The 22,686-nt window shown below is 46.0% G+C and overlaps 1 protein-coding gene across 3 annotated transcripts in view; it reads right to left on the bottom strand.

Moving 5' to 3' along the window:
• SLC13A3 (solute carrier family 13 member 3) overlaps positions 1 to 22,686 on the bottom strand; it is a 47,607-nt gene that overhangs the window by 7,369 nt on the left and 17,552 nt on the right. Inside the window, exons 4-8 of one of the 3 annotated variants that reach the window (XM_060078032.1) lie at positions 22,452 to 22,496; positions 18,148 to 18,243; positions 17,068 to 17,172; positions 12,637 to 12,734; positions 7,231 to 7,343 (exon numbers count right to left, since the gene is read on the bottom strand). In XM_060078032.1, the coding sequence (XP_059934015.1) occupies positions 7,231 to 7,343; positions 12,637 to 12,734; positions 17,068 to 17,172; positions 18,148 to 18,243; positions 22,452 to 22,496 (457 nt within the window). Of the gene's footprint in view, positions 1 to 7,230; positions 7,344 to 12,636; positions 12,735 to 17,067; positions 17,173 to 18,147; positions 18,244 to 22,451; positions 22,578 to 22,686 lie in introns of all 3 variants that reach the window. The other 2 variants (XM_060078030.1, XM_060078031.1) reach the window with 2 other exon arrangements.

Here is a 22,686-nt window from a genome sequence, read left to right as displayed (position 1 = left end):
ATGTAAAATTGTGCTCGATGCTGCCCCCTGGTGGTGCCATGCAGCAATATCTCATTAAAGCTGCAAGGGCGCTGCCTGTAGGTCATTTTCTTAACAAAGATAACAAAGCTGTAGGCTTAGGAGCAGATCAAGGGCAGAGTTGGATTAGACCCTTAACATTTAGAATCAAGTGTATGTCTACCATAGCCCTTTTATGGTAGACATACACTTGTATGTCTACGCAGTATCTTTTGGTACCAACAAACTTCGGTTTATCAGAGACAATTTATGCTCTTTTGTGTTTAATAGAAAATTTGCTGCTTATTCCAGAACTTAAACTTTCATAGTGGATTCTAGAATGCAGTATTCTGTTTTTACATAAATAAAATAATACATTTGTCGGTACAATATGACTTAAAAGTTACCTTCAAGGAATGAATAATACATGCTAGTTTTCCCTAGAAGAGACCTTATAAAATTAAGGTGCTGCTTTCACATCTGCACTGTTTGATAGCTTAGAAATTATAGTATATGGCAGAGTCGAGCCCCAGCCCCTCCTCTGGCCCAGGGAATGCTGCAGGGAAAAATGGGTCCACTAGTTTTTCCCAGAGGCCACAGCTCTGGCAAAGAGACCGACAGCGTGTGTGCAGTTAAATGGAGAGCGGCTGGAGAGAGGGAATATTAATGAATTGGATGAATGAGGAGCCAAGAACTTCCCTGTAGCCGGGCCTCTGGGTGCCAGGCTTCCAGCCAGCGTCCCAGCAGCCACTCAGGGCCCTGGCTCAGCTTCCGCAGCCGGAGGGAGGCCTGGCAGCTTCCAGAGAGAGGAGATCCCCCAGCTGCTCTCAAGGGGACTCGAACGGGCTTCACCTGCCCTTTCCCATTCCCTTGGAATCGGAAGCTCTGTTTCCTTGGAAACACACGGCCACATGGTTTTCCCAGGGACTTCAGGGCCAACAGCGGGCAAGGTCAGAGGCAGCAGGCCCAGGGGGTGAGGACAAGGGCTCTGGAATCAGATTAAGTTTGTCCCCCCACCTTAATCCGTTCTAGCTGTGTCATCCTGGGCAAGTAACTTAACCTCTCTGTGCCTCACTTCCTTTTCTGTAAACTGAGATGTACCAGTCCCTGTCCCAGAGGGTTATTGTCGGGAGAAAAGGAGCTAATCTGTAAAGCACTTAGAAAAGTGCTTGGGCACCGGGCAAGTGCCCAAAACATGCCAGCTGCCATTAGTGGCATCAAGTCACGAGATGTCAGAGGTGGCGGAACACTCAGAAATTGTCCCAGGCTCTGATTGTCAAACTGTGCTCCTTATAGCCCCCACAGATGCCAAGAGGTACCTGAGGCCACATCACAGGGGGGAGGGGGAGGCTGAGCTGCCCCCTCTTCCTCCTCCTTTCCCAGTTCCACGAGGTCCTCTCTCCCTGATCTCTCTGACATATAGTAGGGTCAGATCTTAAAGGAGGGTGTTATGGTACAAGTGGAATGTTTAAAGTTAAAACCTCTGGGACTTCCCTCGTGGCGCAGTGGATAAGAATCCGCCTGCCAATGCAGGGGACATGGGTTCGATCCCTGGTCCGGGAAGATCCCACATGCCACGGAGCAACTTAAGTCCGTGCGCCACAGCTACTGAGCCTGCGCTCTAGAGCTGCCAGCCACAACTACTGAGCCTGCGCTCTAGAGCCTGTGAGCCACGACTACTGAGCCCGCGCGCCTAGAGCCCGGCTCCGCAACAAGGGAAGCCACCGCAATGAGAAGCCCGTGCACCGCAACGAAGAGTAGCCCCCGCTCGCCGCAACTAGAGAAAGCCCGCGCGCAGCAATGAAGACCCAACGCAGCCATGAAGACCCAATGCAGCCATAAATAAATAATAAATAATTCTTTTTTAAAAAATTGAAATCTCAATAGAAAACCCTTGAAAATCTCTTTAAAAGCCTCATAAAACACAATAGGCTCAGCTGTGTGTGTACAACTCCATGTAAGAATTCTTAGGTAGAGAAAGCTAGTCAATTTGATTAAAGGAAAGGAGGAAGACTTTACGCACATGTGTGAACATTCGAACCACTGTAATACTTACAAGCTGTGTGGCATTGGGCAAATTAATGAACATCTCTGTTCCTTGATTTCTTCAAGGGGTTGTGGTGAGGCTTAAATGAGTACAGGTAGAAACGATCCCTCTATATAGTAAGTACTGAACAGGGCTTATTATTATTTATGTAACTTAACGAACACTTAATATAGTGCTCACTCTGTGCTGGACACTCTTCCAAGTATTTTGTCAATGTTAACTTATTAATCTTCGAAACAACTCCATGAAGTAAGTAGTATAATTATCTATATTTTATGGTTGAAGAAACTGAGGCACAAAGAAGTTGTGATTTGCCCAGATAAGTCAATTAAGTTTGGAATTTTGAGCCCAGGATCTGGCTCTTACTTCATCAGTCTACCTCGTCAATAAAATAACAACAACAGCAACAATAATAATAATAAGATAACTCTCCAGCAGGAAGTGAGGGATTCAGGAGAATACACACGTTTCTACTTGCCTATAGGGTCTGTTCCACCCTGATTTAATACCAAGCTTGTATCACTGAATATATTTGTAGATAAGTTTATTGTGGGTAGAGATTAAAAGAGATATAAATGAAGGTGTCAGAATAAGACCTTTTTCTATGAGACAGTAAAATTATAATAACAAGAAAAGTGGTGAGGTTGACATAGGCTGCTGGCTTTAACACTTGGTCTGTATCAGCCCTCTGCCAGGTACTTGCCATCCATCATGTCATCAGTCCTCAAAACAGCCCATATTGTAGGTCTTGTCCAACAAATATTTATTAAACGATCATGTTATGTACTAGGACTTTTCTAGATGCTTAGAACAGCAATGGATAAGACAGGTATGGTCCCTGCCCTTGTGGAGCTTACATTCTAGTAACAGAGATACCAATAAACAAACAAATGAACAGGATAACTTGGGGGGTAGGTATGGTGTAAAGGAAATAAGTGGGGTGATAAGAGGGAGAGTGACTGTGAAGGGCGGATGCTACTTTAGACAGGGTGGTCAGGGATGGTCTCTCTGAGGACGTGACCTTGGAGCCGAGACCTGAGGGTAAGGACACAGAGATCTCAGGCAAGAGCATTTGGCAGAGAGAAAGCAGATGCAAAGGTCCTGGGGTGCAAATGAGTCGTGTGGTTGAGGAACATTAAGGGGCCAGTGGGACTGGAGGGGAGCCCATGAGGGGATAGAGGTTAAGAGCTGACATCAGGAAGGTAGGCAGGGGCTGTCGTGTGTAGTCAAGCCATCAGACTAGAGTCTAATTATATGGGCAGTTTTGCAGCGGGAGAAACCTGCAGTGAGGACACCAAGTGGTCAAGCTCAGAGCAAGCACTGGGATCTGCTTCCAGCCCTTCAGAACCAGCAGGTGGGAGTCCAGTCCCAGTGCAAAGGCCTCTAAGCCCCAGGAGGCCTGGCTGTGACCTGGCGAGGGCACTGGGCAGGGCTAGGAAGCAGGACATGCCATGAGCACTCTGGTCCCTCCTGCAGCAGGCCGCCTGTGGGGGGGATGGTATGAGCAGGGGTTGGGGGAGGGAGCAGCTGTCACACAAAGTCCTTTTTGAACAGAAACCGAGGCCAGCTGCCCAAGGCTGGGCCAGGAGCCAGACTGGCCTCCCGGCATGCTCATCGGTCCTGCAGCCAGGCCCACTGAGAGTCAGTCTTTGTCCACCACTCCCTGAGCTTGGAGAAGCCTTTGGGGTGCAGGGCAGGCTCAGGGTGAGGCGAGGTTCATATCATCTCGATAAATGGCATCATTTCCACTGAGTTGCCCAAGGCAAGAACCTCCCCTTTCCCATAATATCTAATCGTAATAAACAACTATGTCTGGCTATGTTCTAAGTTCTCCACATGTATTAATTCACTTAATAAGTGTAACAACTCTATGAGATGGGCACCATTATTATGCCCATTTTACAGATTAGGAAATGGAGGCACACAGCTCAGAGGTGAAAGATCGACTCCAACGCAGATGGTCTGGGTCCACCACCCATGCTTTCTACCATTGCATTGCATGGCCTCCTCAAGGCCATGGCTAACATGCCACTTCCTCCCAGAAGCCTTCCCTGATACATCCCCAGTAGGAGGCAATAGTAAGAATAGTGAGAAGAGTCAGACAGATGCAAGTTCAAAGCCCAGCTCTGTTACCTATGAGCTGTGTTCCCTAGCATGAGTCACTTAACCTCTCTGGCCCTCAGGATTCCTAAAATGGAGACAAAAACAGAACTTTTGCTCATCCATCCTTTTGTTCCTTTTGAAGTCTGTACCTTTGTATGTGTCATTTATTGAAAAAAATGAACAAAATAAAAACACATTTCACATAAAAAGAGTAGCTATGTAGAGAAGCTGGATGTGCCCCCCAGTCCCGCTTCAGTGAGGCCTTGGTGTGGGGTCCATAGCATGATGGTTCCGCTCTCGTGGCTCTGAAGGCCTTTTGTCCCAGCGCAGGGAGTGCGGGCTGCAGACAGCCTTCACTGTCATCCCCTGAGGGACCGTCTCAGACCGGAAGTTGTCCTGCCCCAGGTTATACCACTCCTGGGGCGGAGTCTCCCCACCTCTCCTGCTTCCTTCCCTCCCTTCCACAGGACACAGCCTAATGCCTGCTCACTAATCCCCGCCGCAGAGTCAGCCTCCTGGAAGCTGAGCCCGCAATCACCATGGAGTGAGTGTTTCCAGAGAACACACGGGAGCTCTTGGCTCCTATTAGCGGTGTATCCCTTCATTTACTCTCTTCTTTAATTACTCCCAACAACCCCATAGAGTAAGAACTTCAAGCCCATTCATAGCTGAGAAAACTGGTGCCCAGAGGGCTTAAGGAACTTGCCTAAAGGGCCCCAGCAAGGAGTAGGATAGCTTGGATATGAATCCAGGTACTCAGATCCCAAGCCTGGGTTTCCGTAACACTATTTGAAACTGATAATTAAAACTGAATTTTATAATGCCATTTGCAGCAACATGGATGGACCTAGAGATTATCATGCTAAGTGAAGGAAGTCAGAAAGAGAAAGACAAATATCGTATGATATCACTTATATGTGGAATCTAAAATATGACGCAAATGAACTTATTTACAAAACAGAAACAGACTCACAGACATAGAGAACAGACTTGTTGCCAAGGGCGAGAGGGGTGGTGGAGGGATGGATTGGGAGGTTAGGATTAGAAGATGCAAATTATTATATAGAGAATGGATAAACAACAAGGTCCTACTGTATAGCATAGGGAACTATATTCAATAACCAGTAATAAACCATAATGGAAAAGAATTTGAAAACGAATGTGTATATATATATATATATATATATATATATATATCAATCAATTTGCTGTACAGCAGAAATTAACACAGCATTGTAAATCAATTTTACTTCAATAAAATAAATTTTTTAAAAAACTGAATTTTCTTTTCTTTTTTTTGAATTTTATTTATTTATTTTTATACAGCAGGTTCTTATTAGTTATCTATTTTATACATATTAGTGTATATATGTCAATCCCAATCTCCCAATTCATCCCACCACTCCCACCCTCCCACCCCACTTTACCCCCTTGGTGTCCATACTTTTGTTCTCTACATCTGTGTCTCTATTTCTGCCATGCAAACACAAAACTGAATTTTAAAAAGTAAGCAATTTGAGAAGTAATTTCAGGTTTCCTTTACCTTAATTTCCCATTGACCCTTAATTGGCTGTGGCCTCTCATACCTTGGCTTACATGGAGAAATTTAGGGGGGTGGGGTGGGGCCCAGCTTCATGAGCTGTGGGTTCAAATCCCAGCTCTGCCTTCTGGCTGCACAAAAGTAGGCAACTTGTTTAGCCTCGAGTTGCCTCCATTTCCTCATCTTGGAAATGAGGACAGCAACAGTATCTACTTCAACTGTGTCTTTGAAGATTAATAGAGTCAGTATTTGCAAAGTGCTTCCTGAGGTGCCTGGCACTTGGTAAGTTCTCAAGAGTGAGCCGTTAGGAGGCTGGACTCTGAAATCAGATGGACTGGAGTTCGAATCCCACCCCTTAAGCAGAGGGCAACTGTATGACCTTAAGAGAATTGCTTCATTTTTCCAGGCCTCGGTTTTCCTACCTGGAAAATGGGTATAAAAATATTCCCAGGACTTCCCTGGTGGCGCAGTGGTTAAGAATCCACCTGCCAGTGCAGGGGACATGGGTTCGAGCCCTGGTCCGGGAAGATCCCACATGCTGCAGAGCAACTAAGCCTGTGCGCCTCAACTACTGAACCTGCACTCTAGAGCCCAAGAGCCACAACTACTGAAGCCCACGCACCTAGATCCCATGCTCCGCAACAAGAGAAGCCACCGCGATGAGAAGCCCACACACCGCAACAAAGAGTAGCCCCCGCTCGCGGCGACTAGAGAAAGCCCGTGTGCAACAACGAAGACCCAACCCAGCCAAAATTAAAAAAAAATTTTAAATAAATATTCCCCAACCCTGAGAGCCAGTGTGAGGATTCAGTGAGATAATCCGTTATGATACATGTTGGACACTGAAGCTGCACTTCCTCTGAGCAGGGCTGGCTGTGCTGAGACCCCGCGTGCCTCCGGAAGTTCTGCTCTGTCAGTGCCTCACTCGCCTCAGTCTAGTCCCGGCTCTGCGCCTGTGCTCACAGAGCCCTCTAGAATCACATTAATAGTAACACCAAGTAATTAATATTCACAACACCTAACATAGCGGTCAAGAGCATAGGCTCTAGAGCCGAACTACCTGGATTCTTATCCTGAGTACATAGCTGTGTGGCCTCAGGCAAGTTACTTTACCCCCCTGTGCCTCAGTTTCCTAATCTATAGAATGGGGATAACAATGGCATCTATCTCATAGGCTTGCTGGGAAGTTTAAATGCGATATGTGTAAAGCACGTTGAACAGTGCCTGGTACAGGGTGAGCCTGCTAGGGTGTTACTCCTCTGTGCTCACAGGACCCTCTAGTCATGCTATTAGTAGTAGTACTAGTGTAATGCTCATTGCAAGCTCCTTGAGATTCTACATCGTACCTTTTTTCTCTCTTTCTGGGCAGCGCCAGGCACAGCATGGAGCTGTGAGGTGTTAACTACGATGACCCTCATGTGGCAGATGGGGAATCTGTGGTGCCCGTGGGGCCCGTGTAGTCTGCTGCCTCTGCTCCTGCGCCTGCGGCTGCCCCGGGACTGGCGCTCACCTCCCCAGGCTGCAGCCTGCCTGCTGCTCTTACCTCACAGCCTTTGGCCATGGCGAAGCCCCCTCCCAGGAGAAGGATGATGTTCCAGGGCACCGTGTCCTGAGCCTTCTTCCATGTCAGCAAGGGCTCTGTCTCTGTGTTGGGAGCTGGGCAGAGAGAAGACACTTAGCCTGGGAGGGGACCTCCGGGCAGGGAGGGGACCCAACACACATTCAGGACAGTCAGCCGGAGGAGGGGATAACGGCCCCAGCAGCCCTATCTTGGTGGGGACACTCAGGGGTCTCCAGGAAGCCACAATCTGGCTCCAGTGTCTGATTTGTGGCATATGCTCTACTCAGAATGCAGCTTGAGAATCTTCTGGAACTGGGCAGTCCACAAGCAGAACATCCTTTAAATCTAGTAACAAGCCCCTCTGGGTAAGTACTACTTTCTCATTTACAAGAGAAAAGGTCCTCTTTGTAACTGAGAGGGAAAAAAGAGGAAGGAAATGCAGGAGAATAGAAACCAAGGGAATGTTTGCTCCACGGAAGTACAGTATGGTTTGTATTTCTTCTAAAGCAGCCATGTCTGCAGTAGTTTGAACAAGGGGTCGGCAAATGTCTTCTGTAGCGAGTTGGGGAGTGACTAATTTAGGCTTTGCAGCCCTCTGTTGCAGCAAGGCTGCCACAGTAGCATGAAAGTGCCACAGACAAAAAAACGGACACACGTGGGTGTGGCAGTGTTTCCATGAAATTCTATTTACAGAGTGGGTGGCAGCCCGATTTGGCCCACGGGCTATAGTTTGTCATCCCTGCATTGAGAGCATTCTCCTGGACCCTGGCTCACTGTGTGCCCTTGAAACGTGACCTTGCCTCTAAGCCCCCATATCCTCAGCCAATACCTGACACAATAATAGTACCTGGGGGTTCTTGTGGGCACTGATGAAGCAATGAGGGAGCTGTGAGCGGAGCAACGTTTCTGTTTAGTTTGGAGCCGTATCCCAGTGTCCCTGACTGACACCTGGAAGTCACTCCATAAGTACTTGTCGAATAATATATTCAACTCACACAGCCCAGTGCCTGGTGACAAATAAGCACTCCTGAACTGGCGCTCTTCACCGCGGGCTGCCAGCGGCCTCTCTGGAGGAGGATGGGTCTGGCCCATTCACAGCAGTTCGCCCTCTGTCAGGACAGTTCCTGGTTAAGTACCCATTGATATTTTGTTTCCCCTTTTCAGTGTTTTTCAAAATTTTACACCGTGGTTTTCTAAAATAAAAGTTAATAATTGGATAATAAAGACAATCAAAGCTACTTAATAAAGGCCGCCCCTAGATAATTTGCAGCCCTTGGGTGTACCCACGCGGTTCCGATGTCACACACCGCCAGGGGATTCTTGGGCCAAACACAATGTATGATTTAAGCCCAGAACTAGAAGAGGCAGCTGGAGATGTCAGGAGGCCCAGCCCTCTGCCTTCAGGCGATAAAATAGCATTTCATTAAAGAGACAGCCAAGGTCTGAAAAAGTAAAGTGACTCACTTTACAGGGTGGACAGGGTAGGCAGAAGGCCCTGAGGTGAGTTTAACACAATGCAGGTTAAGTGAGTTAAGTGGTGAGTGCTTATAAGACTGCTCACCATATGGTAATGGCAATTTTTTTTTTTTTTTTCCGGTACGCGGGCCTCTCACTGTTGTGGCCTCTCCCATCACGGAGCACAGGCTCCGGACGCGCAGGCTCAGCGGCCATGGCTCACGGGCCCAGCTGCTCCGCATCATGTGGGATCTTCCCGGACCGGGGCACGAACCCGTGTCCCCTGCATCGGCAGGCGGACTCTCAACCACTGTGCCACCAGGGAAGCCCTGGTAATGGCAATTAACGTTAGCTGTTATTGCCTTTACTATTTTCCCATCCAACCATGCCCTTGCCACTATTTCTCATAAGTGCAGCCTCTAAACTGTCGAAATTTCTCACTTTCACGTTATGCCAGCTGCCTTCTAGAGCAGTAGCTGAAAGCACAGGCTTTGAGGTTGAACTAGAAAGAATTCAACCCTGGCTCTGCCATTTGGCTATGTGACTTGGGCTAGTGGCTCTACCTCTCTGAGGCTCAGTGTCCTCATCTGCAAGAGGGAGCAATAGTACCTTCTCAGAGACCAACTGGGAGGATGACACGGGCCCATATATGCAAAGGGCTCAGCACAGGATGTGGCTCAGAGCAAGTCCTCGGTCATTTATTTAACAAGTGTATATTGGGGACGTACCATGTGTCAAGCACTCTTCTAGACACTGGGGATATGGGAGTGGCGAAAACAGAGGAAATCCTGCCCACTGGAAAACTTACATTCCAATAAGTGAGGCAGGTGATAAATCAATAAATGTATAATGTTGGGACATTTTATGTGCTATGAAGAAAAAGAAAATACAGGAAAGGGACAGAGTGGCAAAGGAGGGGTGCTTTTATAGACGGTGTAGTCAGAGAAGGCTTCTCTGGAGATATCTGGAGGAAGAGCTTTTTGGGCAAAGAGGAAATGAAAGCTGTCATCATCCACATGGTGGTCATCTTCCTCCTCCTCATCAACAACACCCTCCACCTCCTCTTCCTCCTCCTCAACATCCACATCATCATCCACATCATCCACATCATCATCATCATCATCATCATCAACAGCATCGTCATCATCATCATCATCAACAGCATCGTCATCATCATCAACAGCATCGTCATCATCATCATCATTATCGTCAACCACAAGCACAGTGCCTGGCACACAGTAGGCAGAGCATCAATACTTGCTGAGTGACCACAAAGGGAGTTGCAAGTGCAACTCAGATCCATAGAAGAATGGAAGACAGTGGGTAAGATAAGAAAATCAAGGTTGGCTTGGATGTCTGGGTTCCACCTCCTGTCTCTTTTTAACTAGCTGTGTGACCTTGATCAAGTCACTTTCTCTCCATGGAAACGGACTGACCACTCTCTAAGGCTGCCTGTAAGACATGGGTGTTGAGTACTAGAAAGCATCATTTCAGCCAAGTCTGCACGGGCCCACTGGTTGCCCAAGGATGGGCAGTGCGGGTGGAATTCCCTCTCCCCACGCACTGGGCAACACTGAAAACTCCAGTTTAAAGAACCCTCAGCTGAGGCAGGATGCTACACTCCATGGGTCGGATCCAACCTAGAGATGTGTTTTAACCCTACTGGATAGGCCCACGTAGTATTCGTTTTCCAGTGTTAGTTGCCAAAGTTTAAAATCAGGGAGATTTCATAAAATTCCAGATTCTTTGCTTCTCTTAAAAAATCGGCAAATCTGGCAAAACTAGTCGTGCTTTCCTGCAGGGGGACAGTCAGGAGAGACTGAGTATCAGCTGCCCCCTTTACTTGGACATCGGCTTGGCTGTTTTCCACGGATCCCACCAGGCTCTGCCACTGAAGGTCTTGCCAATTTCGATCCTCCTCTGCTGCTGTTTTCCTTGTAACACAGAAACTGTCCTCTGTTTCAAAAATGTGAAGGGAGAGATGAACAGGGAGGGCCGAGTTTCACCAAACACATTCTCCTGCATCCGATCAGCGGCACACAAAAACGCTATGTGGCGTTTGAGTTTGGACGTGTCCTAGAGAACCGCTAAAGCCAGGGGTGAAAAGTGACTAAGGGCCCCACTCACTTCCTAACTGGGAAAGCAAGGCCCAGAGGGTATAGGAACTTTCTCAAGGTCACCCAGCAAATTCGTAACAGAGCTGGGATTCCGCACATGTATGCCCTAGTGCCCTCCCCACAGTCCCAGCTGAGTGGAAGCTCTGGGCCTTATGAGCCCACCCACAGGTGACAGAACCATGGCTGGGCACCCGATCTAGAGCAGCCAGGCCACAGGCTGGCCAGGAAACTACGAGGCTACGAGGTGACACAGTAGGAAGCGATCTGCTTTTATAAGAACAAGCTGGACCAAGCAGTTTCTGACTCTCAGAAGCATCAGTAGGAGGTAGAGAGACAACTCGGTGAAGAGAAGTGATAGCTGAAGATGCAAGAGCGGACAGAGAGAGAGGGCCGGGTGATACGGAGGCCGTGAGCGGGCTGAGTTCCGAGGAAGCAGAACGTGTGAGGAAATAGGTACTTTGAGGGAGCGGTGGCTGGAGGGAGCAGACACACCCGGAGACGGAGCAAAGCCTTTAGAGAGTAGCTACTACGAGGAAGCAGAAGGTGTGTGGGGCTCAATGCTTCCAGAGACAGAAACAGGAGGCAGCAAGTAGCTGGAGCAGTGGGATTAGGTACTGTGGGGGAGGGGGCGCTACCCCACAAAGGAACAGAAGTTACAATGAAGCGGGAGCTAGGATGAAGCAGAAACCACCAAGATGCCAAAACTCAGAAGCAGTAGAAACTCTGAAACAGACCAAGAAATGATACCGAGAGTGGATGGTGAGGAAAGCCGGCTGGCCACGAGACAGAGAAGCAGAGAGGAAGAGAATAACTGAATCCCGTTCAGTGGCAGAGCCCCAGGGGCCACAGCCTAAGCCTCCTCCAGGTCCAGCTCTGCTACTGTCTGTGTGCCCCTGGGAAATCGGCTCCCTACTGGTCCGTGTGCCGCACTGCACACACACAAAACCCCACTCCTCCTGGAAACTGGAGCTGTCCTGTGTAATACGCTATTTTTTTTCCAACAATAGAAGATAGTTGGATTACGACCCCCTAGTTCCTGACTCCTGGTCCAGAGCTCATCCCACTGCCCCAGATGGAGATGGGCCAGTCACAGCCTCTGTCACCGGTGGCAGGTGTTGGCACCTTCTTCTGCAGACACCGGCTGGAATTCCGGTGGGGTCACAGATTGGTGACCTGAAGGCCAGCCTACAGGCAGTTTGGTGTGGAGGGCTCAGTGATTCCCTGAGGCTGAATTTGAATGCCTATAGCCAGTTTTGCCTCAGTTCCCCCACCACTGGCTATCCATTTAAACCCAGCTTGAGGTCTTCATCTCCGGGCCCTTAGGCAACTGACTTGCAGCTCCTGCTTTGGGCCCACAGTTTTTCTGGGCAAAGTCGAGGCTACTGTATAGGTTCTTATATGACTAAAGAAAATATTAATAGATGTCCGCAAACCTCTTATTGAAGAAATTAAAAACATTTTATTTGTGGACACAAATTTGAATTTCATGCCATGTTCACGAGTCATGAAATATTTTTCTTTTGATTCTTTTCAACCATTTTAAGAATGTGAAAGCCATTATTCTTAGCTCACAGGCTGTATAAAAACAGCCAGCCAGCCGGATTTGGCCCATGGACTATAGTTGCTAATCCCTGCCCTGGACTGTCACCTCTGGCAGCACTGAGTACCCAGACATGGTAAATGCTCAGACAGGGAAAGGGAAGAAGCAGCACCACGTTATTAGTACAACAGGGCTGTCAGTCCCAGGAGGGCCCTGACTTCAGGCCACTGATTACCACGCTCCAGGCCACCGACACCCCAGCCTTGCCCACCTTACCTTTAAAGTCAAACCACCACTTGAGAGATGGCTTTTGGGACGGGAAGAAGAACAAGATGGTGACAATGGACACGCCAGTGACAGCATCAGAAATAAACCTACAATGACAAGGCCCCAAAGCATGTGACCCTGGGCATCTCAGCAGGCCAAGGTTTGGCAGATTTGCAAATGAGGATTTGTTGAAGGGAATTAGGCCCACCATGAAGGGAACATTGTTGGAGGCCACCGGATTCTGTTCTGCACTGCTATCAGCAGGGATGCAACCACCCACAGATGCAGAAGCTCTTTATCCACTGCTCCCTGGGGCATTTAGACTCTACTTGAGCCAAACAAATGCTTATCCTCCCATTTCAAGGGCCCTAGGAAGAGGGACTTGATCAAAGAGGGGAGAATCTGAGAGCCACAGAAGGCTGGGGTCTATGGTACCCCCATGCATCACCATAACCGGGGCTCCTGTAACAGTCCTGTATGTATTTGTTCAGCTCCTGCTTGCCTTCCTCCTGGGATGGGCAGCTTAGTACATGGAGATGCAGTCCATTCACACCAGCAGAGCCCAGATGGAGCCCACCTCACAGCCCCTCAAAACCTCACTACCACCTTCCAAGGATCCACAACATGTCCTATGGAGACATTAAGCCCACAGAAGTCTCAGAAACAGCCCTTGAGGGCAGGCATCTTCCATTTCAGATGAGGAATCTGAGGCTCAAAGAGCAATAGCAACTTGCTCAGGGCCAGACCATAGTCTGTAGAGGAGATGGCCTTGAACTCAGATATATCTGGCTCCAAGTTCAATGAAGCACAGAGCCAAGTGCCAACAAAAGGGCTTTCAGCCCACACATTCGGGAATAAGAGTATTCAAACAGCCAAGAAACTGGAAAAGATGGTCAATATCACTGTAATAGAGAAATACAGATCAAAACACATGCTAACAGACAGGCAAAACGTGAAAAGGGTGATAATATCTAATGAGGATGTTGAGAAACACATGCTGGCAATACATTTCAAAACTTTACATGTGAATACCCCTTAATCCAGTTGTTGTACCTCTAGGAATTTATCCTCAGTAAATAATTGGGCTCTTGTACACAGATTATGTACCCGGATGTTCATTATTGATAAGATTAGAAAAAATGGAGGATTTTTAGTAGGGACATGTTTAAATACATTGTGTATTACAATATATATAATGAAATACCCCTCAGCTGTTCAAAAAAAGGATAAAAGATATTCTCAATTGTTACATTTGACATGGAAATACAACCAAGTTACCTTGTAAATTTTTTTTAAAAAGCAAGTTTTTATCTGCAGTATTGGACACGATCCAAAAAGGAATTGGTTAAATAAATTAAGATGTGCCCATTCTATAGACTATAATGCACTGTTTAAAAAGAATGAAGTAGGTCAGAAATAGCAGGTTGTCTATGATCGTATTATTGTATTTTCCAATTTTTTGTTATATGTAAACATATATGTATGTGTGTATATATTAATATGGGTTGTGTGTGTGTATCTGAAATGTTATACACCAAACTGTTAATGGTGATAATCTCTGGGGAATGAAGGAAAACTAACTTTTACTTTTTCAATTTAGCATTGTTTGAGTCTTTTATAATGAGCATAATTTTGTAACTAAACAACAAGAAAAAAGCAGATTACAAATACTGTGTTTCACGTATATGTAGAACTGAATCACTGTGCTGAAACTATCACAACATCATCAATCAACTGTACTCCAATATACAATAAAAAGTTAAAAAAAACAACAAATACTATGTTTACTGTAATCACATTTCCGTTTAAAAAATTCTTGTGTTTGCTAGGCTTCTTTTTAGTGAGTTTGCATGTGTTTTAAAATTAGTTGTATTGAGGTATAATTAACATGCCATAAAATGCACCCATTTTAAGGATATAGTTCAATGAGTTTTGACTAATGTATACGGTCCTGTAACCACCAATGCGATCAAGATGTAGAACGGTTCCCAGACAGGCATTTTTTAAGTCAGAAAAAAGACATACATCAGAACTGGAGACTGAGGTTCTAAGTGATTTTCACTATTGTTGGAATGTTTATTTATAACACCAGTTTTCATTTGAAAAAAAACCCAAAGTACCTATATTTTGGCAAAATTAAAGAATGGTCATAAGAGCCACTTCTTTTGGCTCCATGATATTATATTGTTTCTTCCTCATAAGAACCCTCGTGAAATGGGAATGTGTATCCCTCATTTTACCAGGGGTGGGGGGAGTCTGAGGCTCAGAGGGTGAAGTGTGTAGGGCTGTTCTATCCAGTATGGTCACCATGAGCCACATGTGTCTAGTGGACACTTGAAATGTGACAAGACTAAATGTGGCAGGTGTAAAACACACATAAGATTTTGAAGATTTAGTGTGGAAAAAAGAATGTAAAATAGCTCAACAATAATTTATTATATGGATTACATATTGAAATGATATAATGTTAAATAAAATACATTATTCAAATTAATTTCATCTGTTTGGGTTTTTTTTACTTTTTTATGTGACTACTAAAAAATTTAAAATCACATTTGTGGTTCACATTACATCTCTATTGGATGGTGCTGATCAAAATCATCAGAGCTCGCCAAATCCAGAGGATGTATCTTCCATCTAATCGTGTTCTAACTCACACCAGAATCTGACACATTTGCCCACTCACTCTTTCCTTAAACACTCCCCTCTCTTGGCCTGCGCTATTCCGTTGCTCCAGTGTTTTCCCCTACCTCGCTGACTGCTTCTTCTCCATTTTCTCTAATGGGATCATTCTCTACCCAGCTCCTAAATGTTGGGGTTCCTCAGAGTCTTCTCTACGCTCCTATATGCTTTCCCTGGCTGAGCCCATCAATTCCTAGGGATTTAAATTGGAAATTTATATGGTGACCCCCAGATTTATATCTGCAACCTGACTCCTCTGAGCTTCAGGCTTGCGCATCCAACTACCCTTTGCAGTATTTGAAAGGCATTCTAGACTTGACACGTCTAAAACAACTCCAAAATGGAACTGTTGATAAGCCACCCCCAACCCCCTAAAGAAATGTTATTCTCCAACTACCCATCTATGCAGCTACTCCTTTCCCTCAGGCCCCCAAATCCCACCCAGTAGCAAGTCCTATCATTTCCAACTTTGAAATATATCTTGTCTGCTCCATCTCCATTGCCACCACTTTCATTCAAGCCATCGAAGCTTTCGTCCTCAACCAGGGTTCAGTAAACATCTCCTATAAAGGGCACACAATACAAAAACAGCCACAGACAATACATAAGTGAATAGGTGTGGCTGTGTTCCAATAAAACTTTATTTGTAGATACTGAAATTTGCATTTCGTATAATGTTCATGTGCCACAAAATGTTTCTCCTAGCCACTTGAAAACATTTAAAAAAATTCAAAAACAAGCGGTGGACCAGATTTGGTCCATGAGCCTTGGTTTGACGACCGCTGGGATCATCTAGGTGGTAGTATAGTTCCTAACTGTTCTCCCTACCTATATTTTGCCCCCACTATCCATTCCCTAATAAATACAGCTAACATGTGATTGAGCTCTTTCTAGGTGCCATTCTAGTCATTTGACATGTATTAACTCACTGCTCCTTAGAACAATTCAATGAGAATTGGACTATTTACAATACCATTTTACAGATGAGAACGCTGAGGCACAGAGAGATTAAGTACCTTAAAACCCTCCAATAGCTTGCTACTGATCTCCCATTAAAAAACAAAACAAAACAAGACCAAAACTCTTAGCATGTCCAACAAGACCCTTCATGGTCTGGTCCTCACCTGCCCTTCCAGTCACATGTCTGCCAATTTTCCTCCCTCCCACCAGGCCCTGGTTACACTGGGCTTCTTTCAGTTCTTCAAATGTTGATTTCCACCTCAGGCTTTTAGTAGATATTCCCAGTGTGTCTCTAATTTTTACTCTTCCTAAACTTTGGTTCTTTCCAGAGCTATCCAAAGTCAATGCCCCCCACTCCATTCTTTTATAGTATAACCCTCTCATTTCATAGCACTCATTACAATTTGCAGTTATTTTGTTGTCTATTTGTTTTTATCTCTGTCCCCAGGTGCTGGCATAATGTTTAACACAAAATAGGTGCTCAATAAAAGTTGTTTGAGTGAATGAATGAATGAATGATGTGCTCAGGGTTGCACAGTTTGTAAGTGGCGGAGCTGGCATTCGAACCCAGTTCTGTCTGATACCAAAGGCAAAGCTCTTAACACGTGAGACCCTAAATGTTTTATCATCCAAACCTAAACTCTTTTGAGGGCAAAAGAAGGAACTGTTAATAATTACATGGGATGAGAGGTGGAAACCTAGCCCAGTTCTCCCCAGCTGCACTGCCTCCTCAGCTCCGGCGGCCCAGCCCCAAGTCTTCCCTGTTGGACGCCATCCCATGGGTCCCCAGAGTCTCACCCAGGGGTGAAGAGGCTGGCCCAGCCGGGGATGAACTTCGGGTCCCGGGAGAAGAGGAGGATGGCGAATATGCAGAAAAGGATGAACACGGCCTGTTCAGCAAACCTGTGGCACAGAGATGCAGACACCATGGTGACCGTGGGCTGTGGCCGGACCACAGCACAGGAAGCCCTCGGGCAGGGGCCCACTGGGTGTGACTGGGCCAGGCCCTACCTCTGAAAGCTGGAAGTAGTTCACTCCCCAGGTGGTCCTGAAAGTGAGGGGAGTGGTGTCCCAGGTGTAAGTGATTCCTTTCCTGGGGCTCCCATGCTGCCCTAGGGTCCCTCCTGAGCATCAGGCACCCCTCCCCACAAACCATTCATCTCATTCCCGCTGGGAATTTCCCATAGTCCTAGGGACAATCCAGAGAGAGAAAGAAGTGAAACAGAGACAGAGTCAGAAAAGCAGAGAGAAAGGAAACTGACAGAAACAGAGAGGTAGGCAAAGAGAGAGGAACAGTCATACATACAGAGGGGGACAGACACAGAGAGGGACAGACATGGAGAGAGGGGTAGACAGAGGCAGAAAGAGAGAATCCCTAAATGTTGGAGCAAACATCTACCCAATGCGCCCATTTCACAGATCAGGGAGCAGGGCCCAGAGAGGGTTAGTGCCTTGCCCAAGGCTACACAAGAAATTAGTGGCAGAGTCAGACCTTGTGTGAAGGCCTGCTAACTCTTAGTTATTTTCACTACGTGAGAAATATGCGCTAAACAAGGTTCTGGAAGCCACCCAAGGCAGCATCGGGTATTCCATGAACCAGGAAGGAAAGTGTGCATTAGGTGGGAAGGTGACAGGGTCCCCTTCCAAGTTCAACCTGAGAGGCTTACTGGTCCTCAGGGTATCTACCCCAGCGACAGGGCAAGAGCTGACTGTGTAAGTCATCTCCCTACCCTCCATCTCTAGGCTCCCAGGCCATTGGTCCTGAAATCCCCTTGGGACTCAGTCTCCAAGGGGGTCAGGGATTAAGCCAAGAGGCAGCTCTCCTGAAAGTCTAGTACCTGGCTCTCTCCCCACCCTGAGAACCCCTGTGCCACGTACTTGATGGGCCCCAGGTTCTGGAATTCCTCCTGAATCATGGCTCGAGCTCTTTTTTCTGCATCACTTCTGATCTCAGATTTCTTCTTCCTCCAGCCCCTGAAACAGAAAGTGGGGAGGTTAGGAGTGGCCACTGCAGTCTAACTAACATCTCATCTACCCCACCACCATCTGGCCAGGTCTCACTATCTCTGTTTTGGAGACTCTGCAACAGCCTGCTGAGTGGTCTGCCTGCCTCTATGTTCCCTTTCTAAAATCTGTTCTGCCCACCTAGAGCCTGGATAGTCTTTTTAAAATGTGAATCTGATCATATGGTTTCCAGGCTTAAAATCCTTTAGGGGGTCAAACAGACTCATGAATAAACAGACAAACCAAGGAAATAAAATAGAAAGTCCAGAAATAGACAAAACCATAAATGGGGATTCAATCTATGATAAAGTTGGTATCCCAGCTTGGTGTAGAAAAGATGACCTATTCAGTCATTGATGTTAGACATATAGATCAATGAAAACGAATTGAGAGTCCAGAAATAAACCCACATTTCTATGGTCAATTGATTTTTGATAAGGGTACCAACACCATTCAATGGGGAAAGAATAGTCTTTCATCAAATGGTGTTAAGACAACTGGATAGCCACATGCAAAAAGATGAATGTGGACCCCTACCTCATACCACATACAAAATTTAACTCAAAATGGATCAAAGACCTAAAAAGAAGAAGAGCTAGACCTGTAACATTTTTTCGAAGAAAACATAAGGGTAAATTTTCATGGCTTCAGATTAGGCAAATATTTCTTAGACATGATATGAAAAGCACAAGCAACCAAAAATAGATTAATTGACTTCATTAAAATTAAAAACATTTGTGTGTCAGTAAATGGTATCAGGACAACTGGATGGCCATCTGGAACAAAAAAAAAGTTGGATCCAAACCTGTACCCCAAGGTTGGATCCTTACACTGTACCCTAAGGATAAGCTCCAAATAGATAAAAAATTTAAACATAAAAAATATTAAAATACTAGAAGAAAACATGGGGTTATTCTTTTATAACTCCTATAATGGGAAGACCTTTCTAACTGTAACTGAAAATTCAGAAGACACATAAGAAAAGATTGATAAATTCATCTGCATAAAATGTTTCTAGAAAATTCTGCATGGAAGAAAGCACTATAAGCAAAGTAAAAAATCAGGAAAAAATATTTGCAACTCATGCTCAAAATAAGCACTAATCTTTCAATATAGAAAGAGTACTTGAAATCAATAAAACCAAGACCAACAATCATTTTTTTTTAATGTACAAAGGATATAAACACACAGTTTAACAATTCACAGGAAAGGAAATACCAGGGTCTCCCATGAATATATGAAAAGTTTTCATATTGCTCCTCAATATGAAAAGTTTCTCAAAATTACTTCTAAAATAAATGCAAATTATTTTTCTCTGATCAGATTGGCAAAAATCCACTTTGTTGCATGGAAACAGACACTCTCATACATTGTAAATGGGGGAACAAATTAGTGCAATTCCTATGGAGAATGACTCGACAATATCTATTAAAATAAAGTGTTTATTCTCTGACCCAGAAATCCCTCCTATGGGGCTTCCCTGGTGGCGCTGTGGTTGAGAATCCGCCTGCCAACGCAGGGGACACAGGTTTGAGCCCCGGTCCGGGAAGATACCACAAGCCGCGGAGCAGCTAAGTCCCTGAGCCACAACTATTGAAGCCCATGCGCCTAGAGCCCGTGTTCCGCAACAAGAGAAGCCACTGCAATGAGAAGCCCGCCCACCGCAACGAAGAGTAGCCCCTGGTCGACGCAACTAGAGAAAAGCCTGTGCGCAGCAACAAAGACCCAACGCAGCCAAAAATAAATTAAAAAAAAAAAAAAAAAAAAAGAAATCCCTCCTATGGAAATCTACCTTACAAAAATACCTGTTACTATACAAAATGGTATCTGTCAGGGAGACCAGTCACCAGAAAATATATAGTATCTGCTTGTATTTGCTTATGGAAACTCTGGAAGATTACCCGAGAAACCAATAAAAGTGGATACCTGTTTGGGAGGGATGTACTGGGTAATCGAAGGCACGGCTGGGAAGAATCCTCACTGCATACCTCTTTGTATTGTTTTTGATTTTTGAACCGTGTGTATGTGTTGCTTATCCAAATTAAACAAATAAATGCTTTTTTAAAAACTCACAACGGTTCTTTTTTGTGAAGATCCATGTCCCACAAGGCCCTCCGTGATCTAGCCCAGGGTTTCTCAGTCTTGGAGCTCTTGACAGTATTGGGGCAGGATCATTCTTTGTCATGAGGTGGGATAATTCTTTGGTGTAGGGGGTTGACTTGTATGTTGTAGAATGTTTCGTAGCATCTCTGGCCTCTACCCCATGGACCCCAGTAGTATTTCCTCGGCTGTGACAACCAAAATGTCTCCAGATGTGGCCAAAAGTCCCTGGGTCGGGGGGAGGTGGGGGGAGGTAAAATCTTGCCCAGTTGATCATTTTGCCTCATCGCCCACAAATCTCCCTCACACCCTGAACTCAGTCCCTTTAACCTTTTTTCATTTCCAGAAGACCCCTTGCTACCTCTGGCCTGGGGGCCTTTGCACTCATTGCTCTATCTGCCCGGAATGCTCTTCATCACCCCTATCTCCTTCTTCCCTTTACTGAGTTAATCTATTCACTCTTCCTATTCCTGCTCCAAATGCACTTTCCCAAGGAAGCTCTCCTGCCCTCCCAGCAAGGTGAGAGCCCTCTAGTGTGCACCCTCAGATCTCACCATCCATTTCCCTCCCAGCACTAATCATGACTGGTATTTCTGTTTTGATTAGTTGTTCACTGTCTGTCTCCCCCGACCTAGACTGCAAGCTCCCCAAGGGCAGGAACGCCTCAGCCTTGCCCAGGGGCTGCATCCTCAGCACCTGTGTGACAGGACCAGGCACGTAGCAGATGCTCGGTGGATACTTGCTGAGGGAAGGTGGTGTCATGGGATTGGCCGGAACCTTTCCTGCTACCCACCCAGAAATACCTCTCTCACTGGGCTTCCCTCCACCTGCATTTCCTTCATCACAGCCTCCTCCGAGACCAAGTATTGCAGATGTCCAAGGAACAGACAGGAGAAAGGGGCTCTGTTTCAGGCTCAGCGCTGGGCAGTTTTCGCACTCTCCCTCATTTAGACTTTATTTTAGCTGTAGATCATTATTTTCCCCCAACTACAAGTGAAGAAATTAAAGAAGCAAAGGCTCAGCCAGAGCTGCTCAAGGTCATGCAGAACCATGATGTGAACTCTGGTTTATCTGAGTCCAATGTCTGGGCTTGCTTCTCTCAGCTAAGCTGGGCTTTGAACCCTGAGTTTCTGCTCTGAGGGATCAAGGAACACCACGATCAGAGCCTTTCTATTCTCAAGGTGTTTTCACATCTCTTTGATCCAGAGTAGCTCTTACTGGTCCCATTTTACAGATGAGAAAAATTAAGGCCCAGAGAGGTGAGGGGACTGAGTCAGAAAATGACTTTATGACATGCCTGCTACCCCAGCCCTGAGCTGCAGCTCCTATTTTAGTATTCTCCAAACTCCAGGCATTCATAACCTACTTTCACAAACGTTCCTATAGCCACATACCACAGGGCTCATGTCTCCTTAATATTTTCCTCCAACTAGACTCAGCATTTTAGTTAAAGAAATGTATTTAAATGGAAAACTTTCTATCGCTCCCATACGTAGAAAACAAGAATCACTTGTCATACGTAGAAAGTACCCACAAAAATAAAGACATGAAAGCAAAGCAAAATGGCTAGATACCACTGCTGGCTTTAGTCTCTGGGCCTGAGGCTTGCTCTTTCTTTTGTAAAAGGCTAATTTGGAAAGGTTAGAGAGTTAAAGTTTTTCCTCACCCTACTGAGACTTTCTCCCCAGCAGAAGCAGATGGATTCTACATGAGTCGATAAAGGAATATTTTTCTCACTGTCTGAGTCGATGTTATTTGATACCTTGTCCTCATGACCCCCGGACTCTCTCCTGTATTGAGGCCCCGTGAAATGGGAAACACGGCACATCTGCTCCTCTGACATGAGTGTGTACCTTACTTAAGTAACAACAGTTAGTAATTATTGATGGTGAGCGACATTCACTAAGGGCCTGGGCTTAGCAGGTGGGTTCCCACACCACCTGTGATCCCCACATCCCTGGGAGGTGAGGAGGACTACAGGCACCACATTTGACATGAAACTGTAACGACTTAGGACGGCCACTCGCTACTGAGCACGGTTCATCCCGCCGCAAAGCTCAGGTGAAACCCCAGGGTACCTCAGGGTTATCCCTCCATACAGGAAGGAGATCCAGAGCCAGCCCACCAACAGGAACAGCAGCATGAGAGGGAAGGCGAAGATGAACCAGGAGCCGAAATTCACCACGTCGCACTGTGGGAAGAAACTGGAAAAAAGAGGGAGGTGAGAGCCCGCCGAGGTCAGCCACGCCGATGGATGCACATATACTTATAGAGGAAAACTAAAGGAAGCATGCTAAATATTAACAGTGGGAT

This window comes from Mesoplodon densirostris, chromosome 16, assembly GCF_025265405.1.
Source record: "Mesoplodon densirostris isolate mMesDen1 chromosome 16, mMesDen1 primary haplotype, whole genome shotgun sequence".
NCBI classification, from domain to species: domain Eukaryota; kingdom Metazoa; phylum Chordata; class Mammalia; order Artiodactyla; family Ziphiidae; genus Mesoplodon; species Mesoplodon densirostris.
This window is presented reverse-complemented; position numbering and strand designations above follow the sequence as displayed.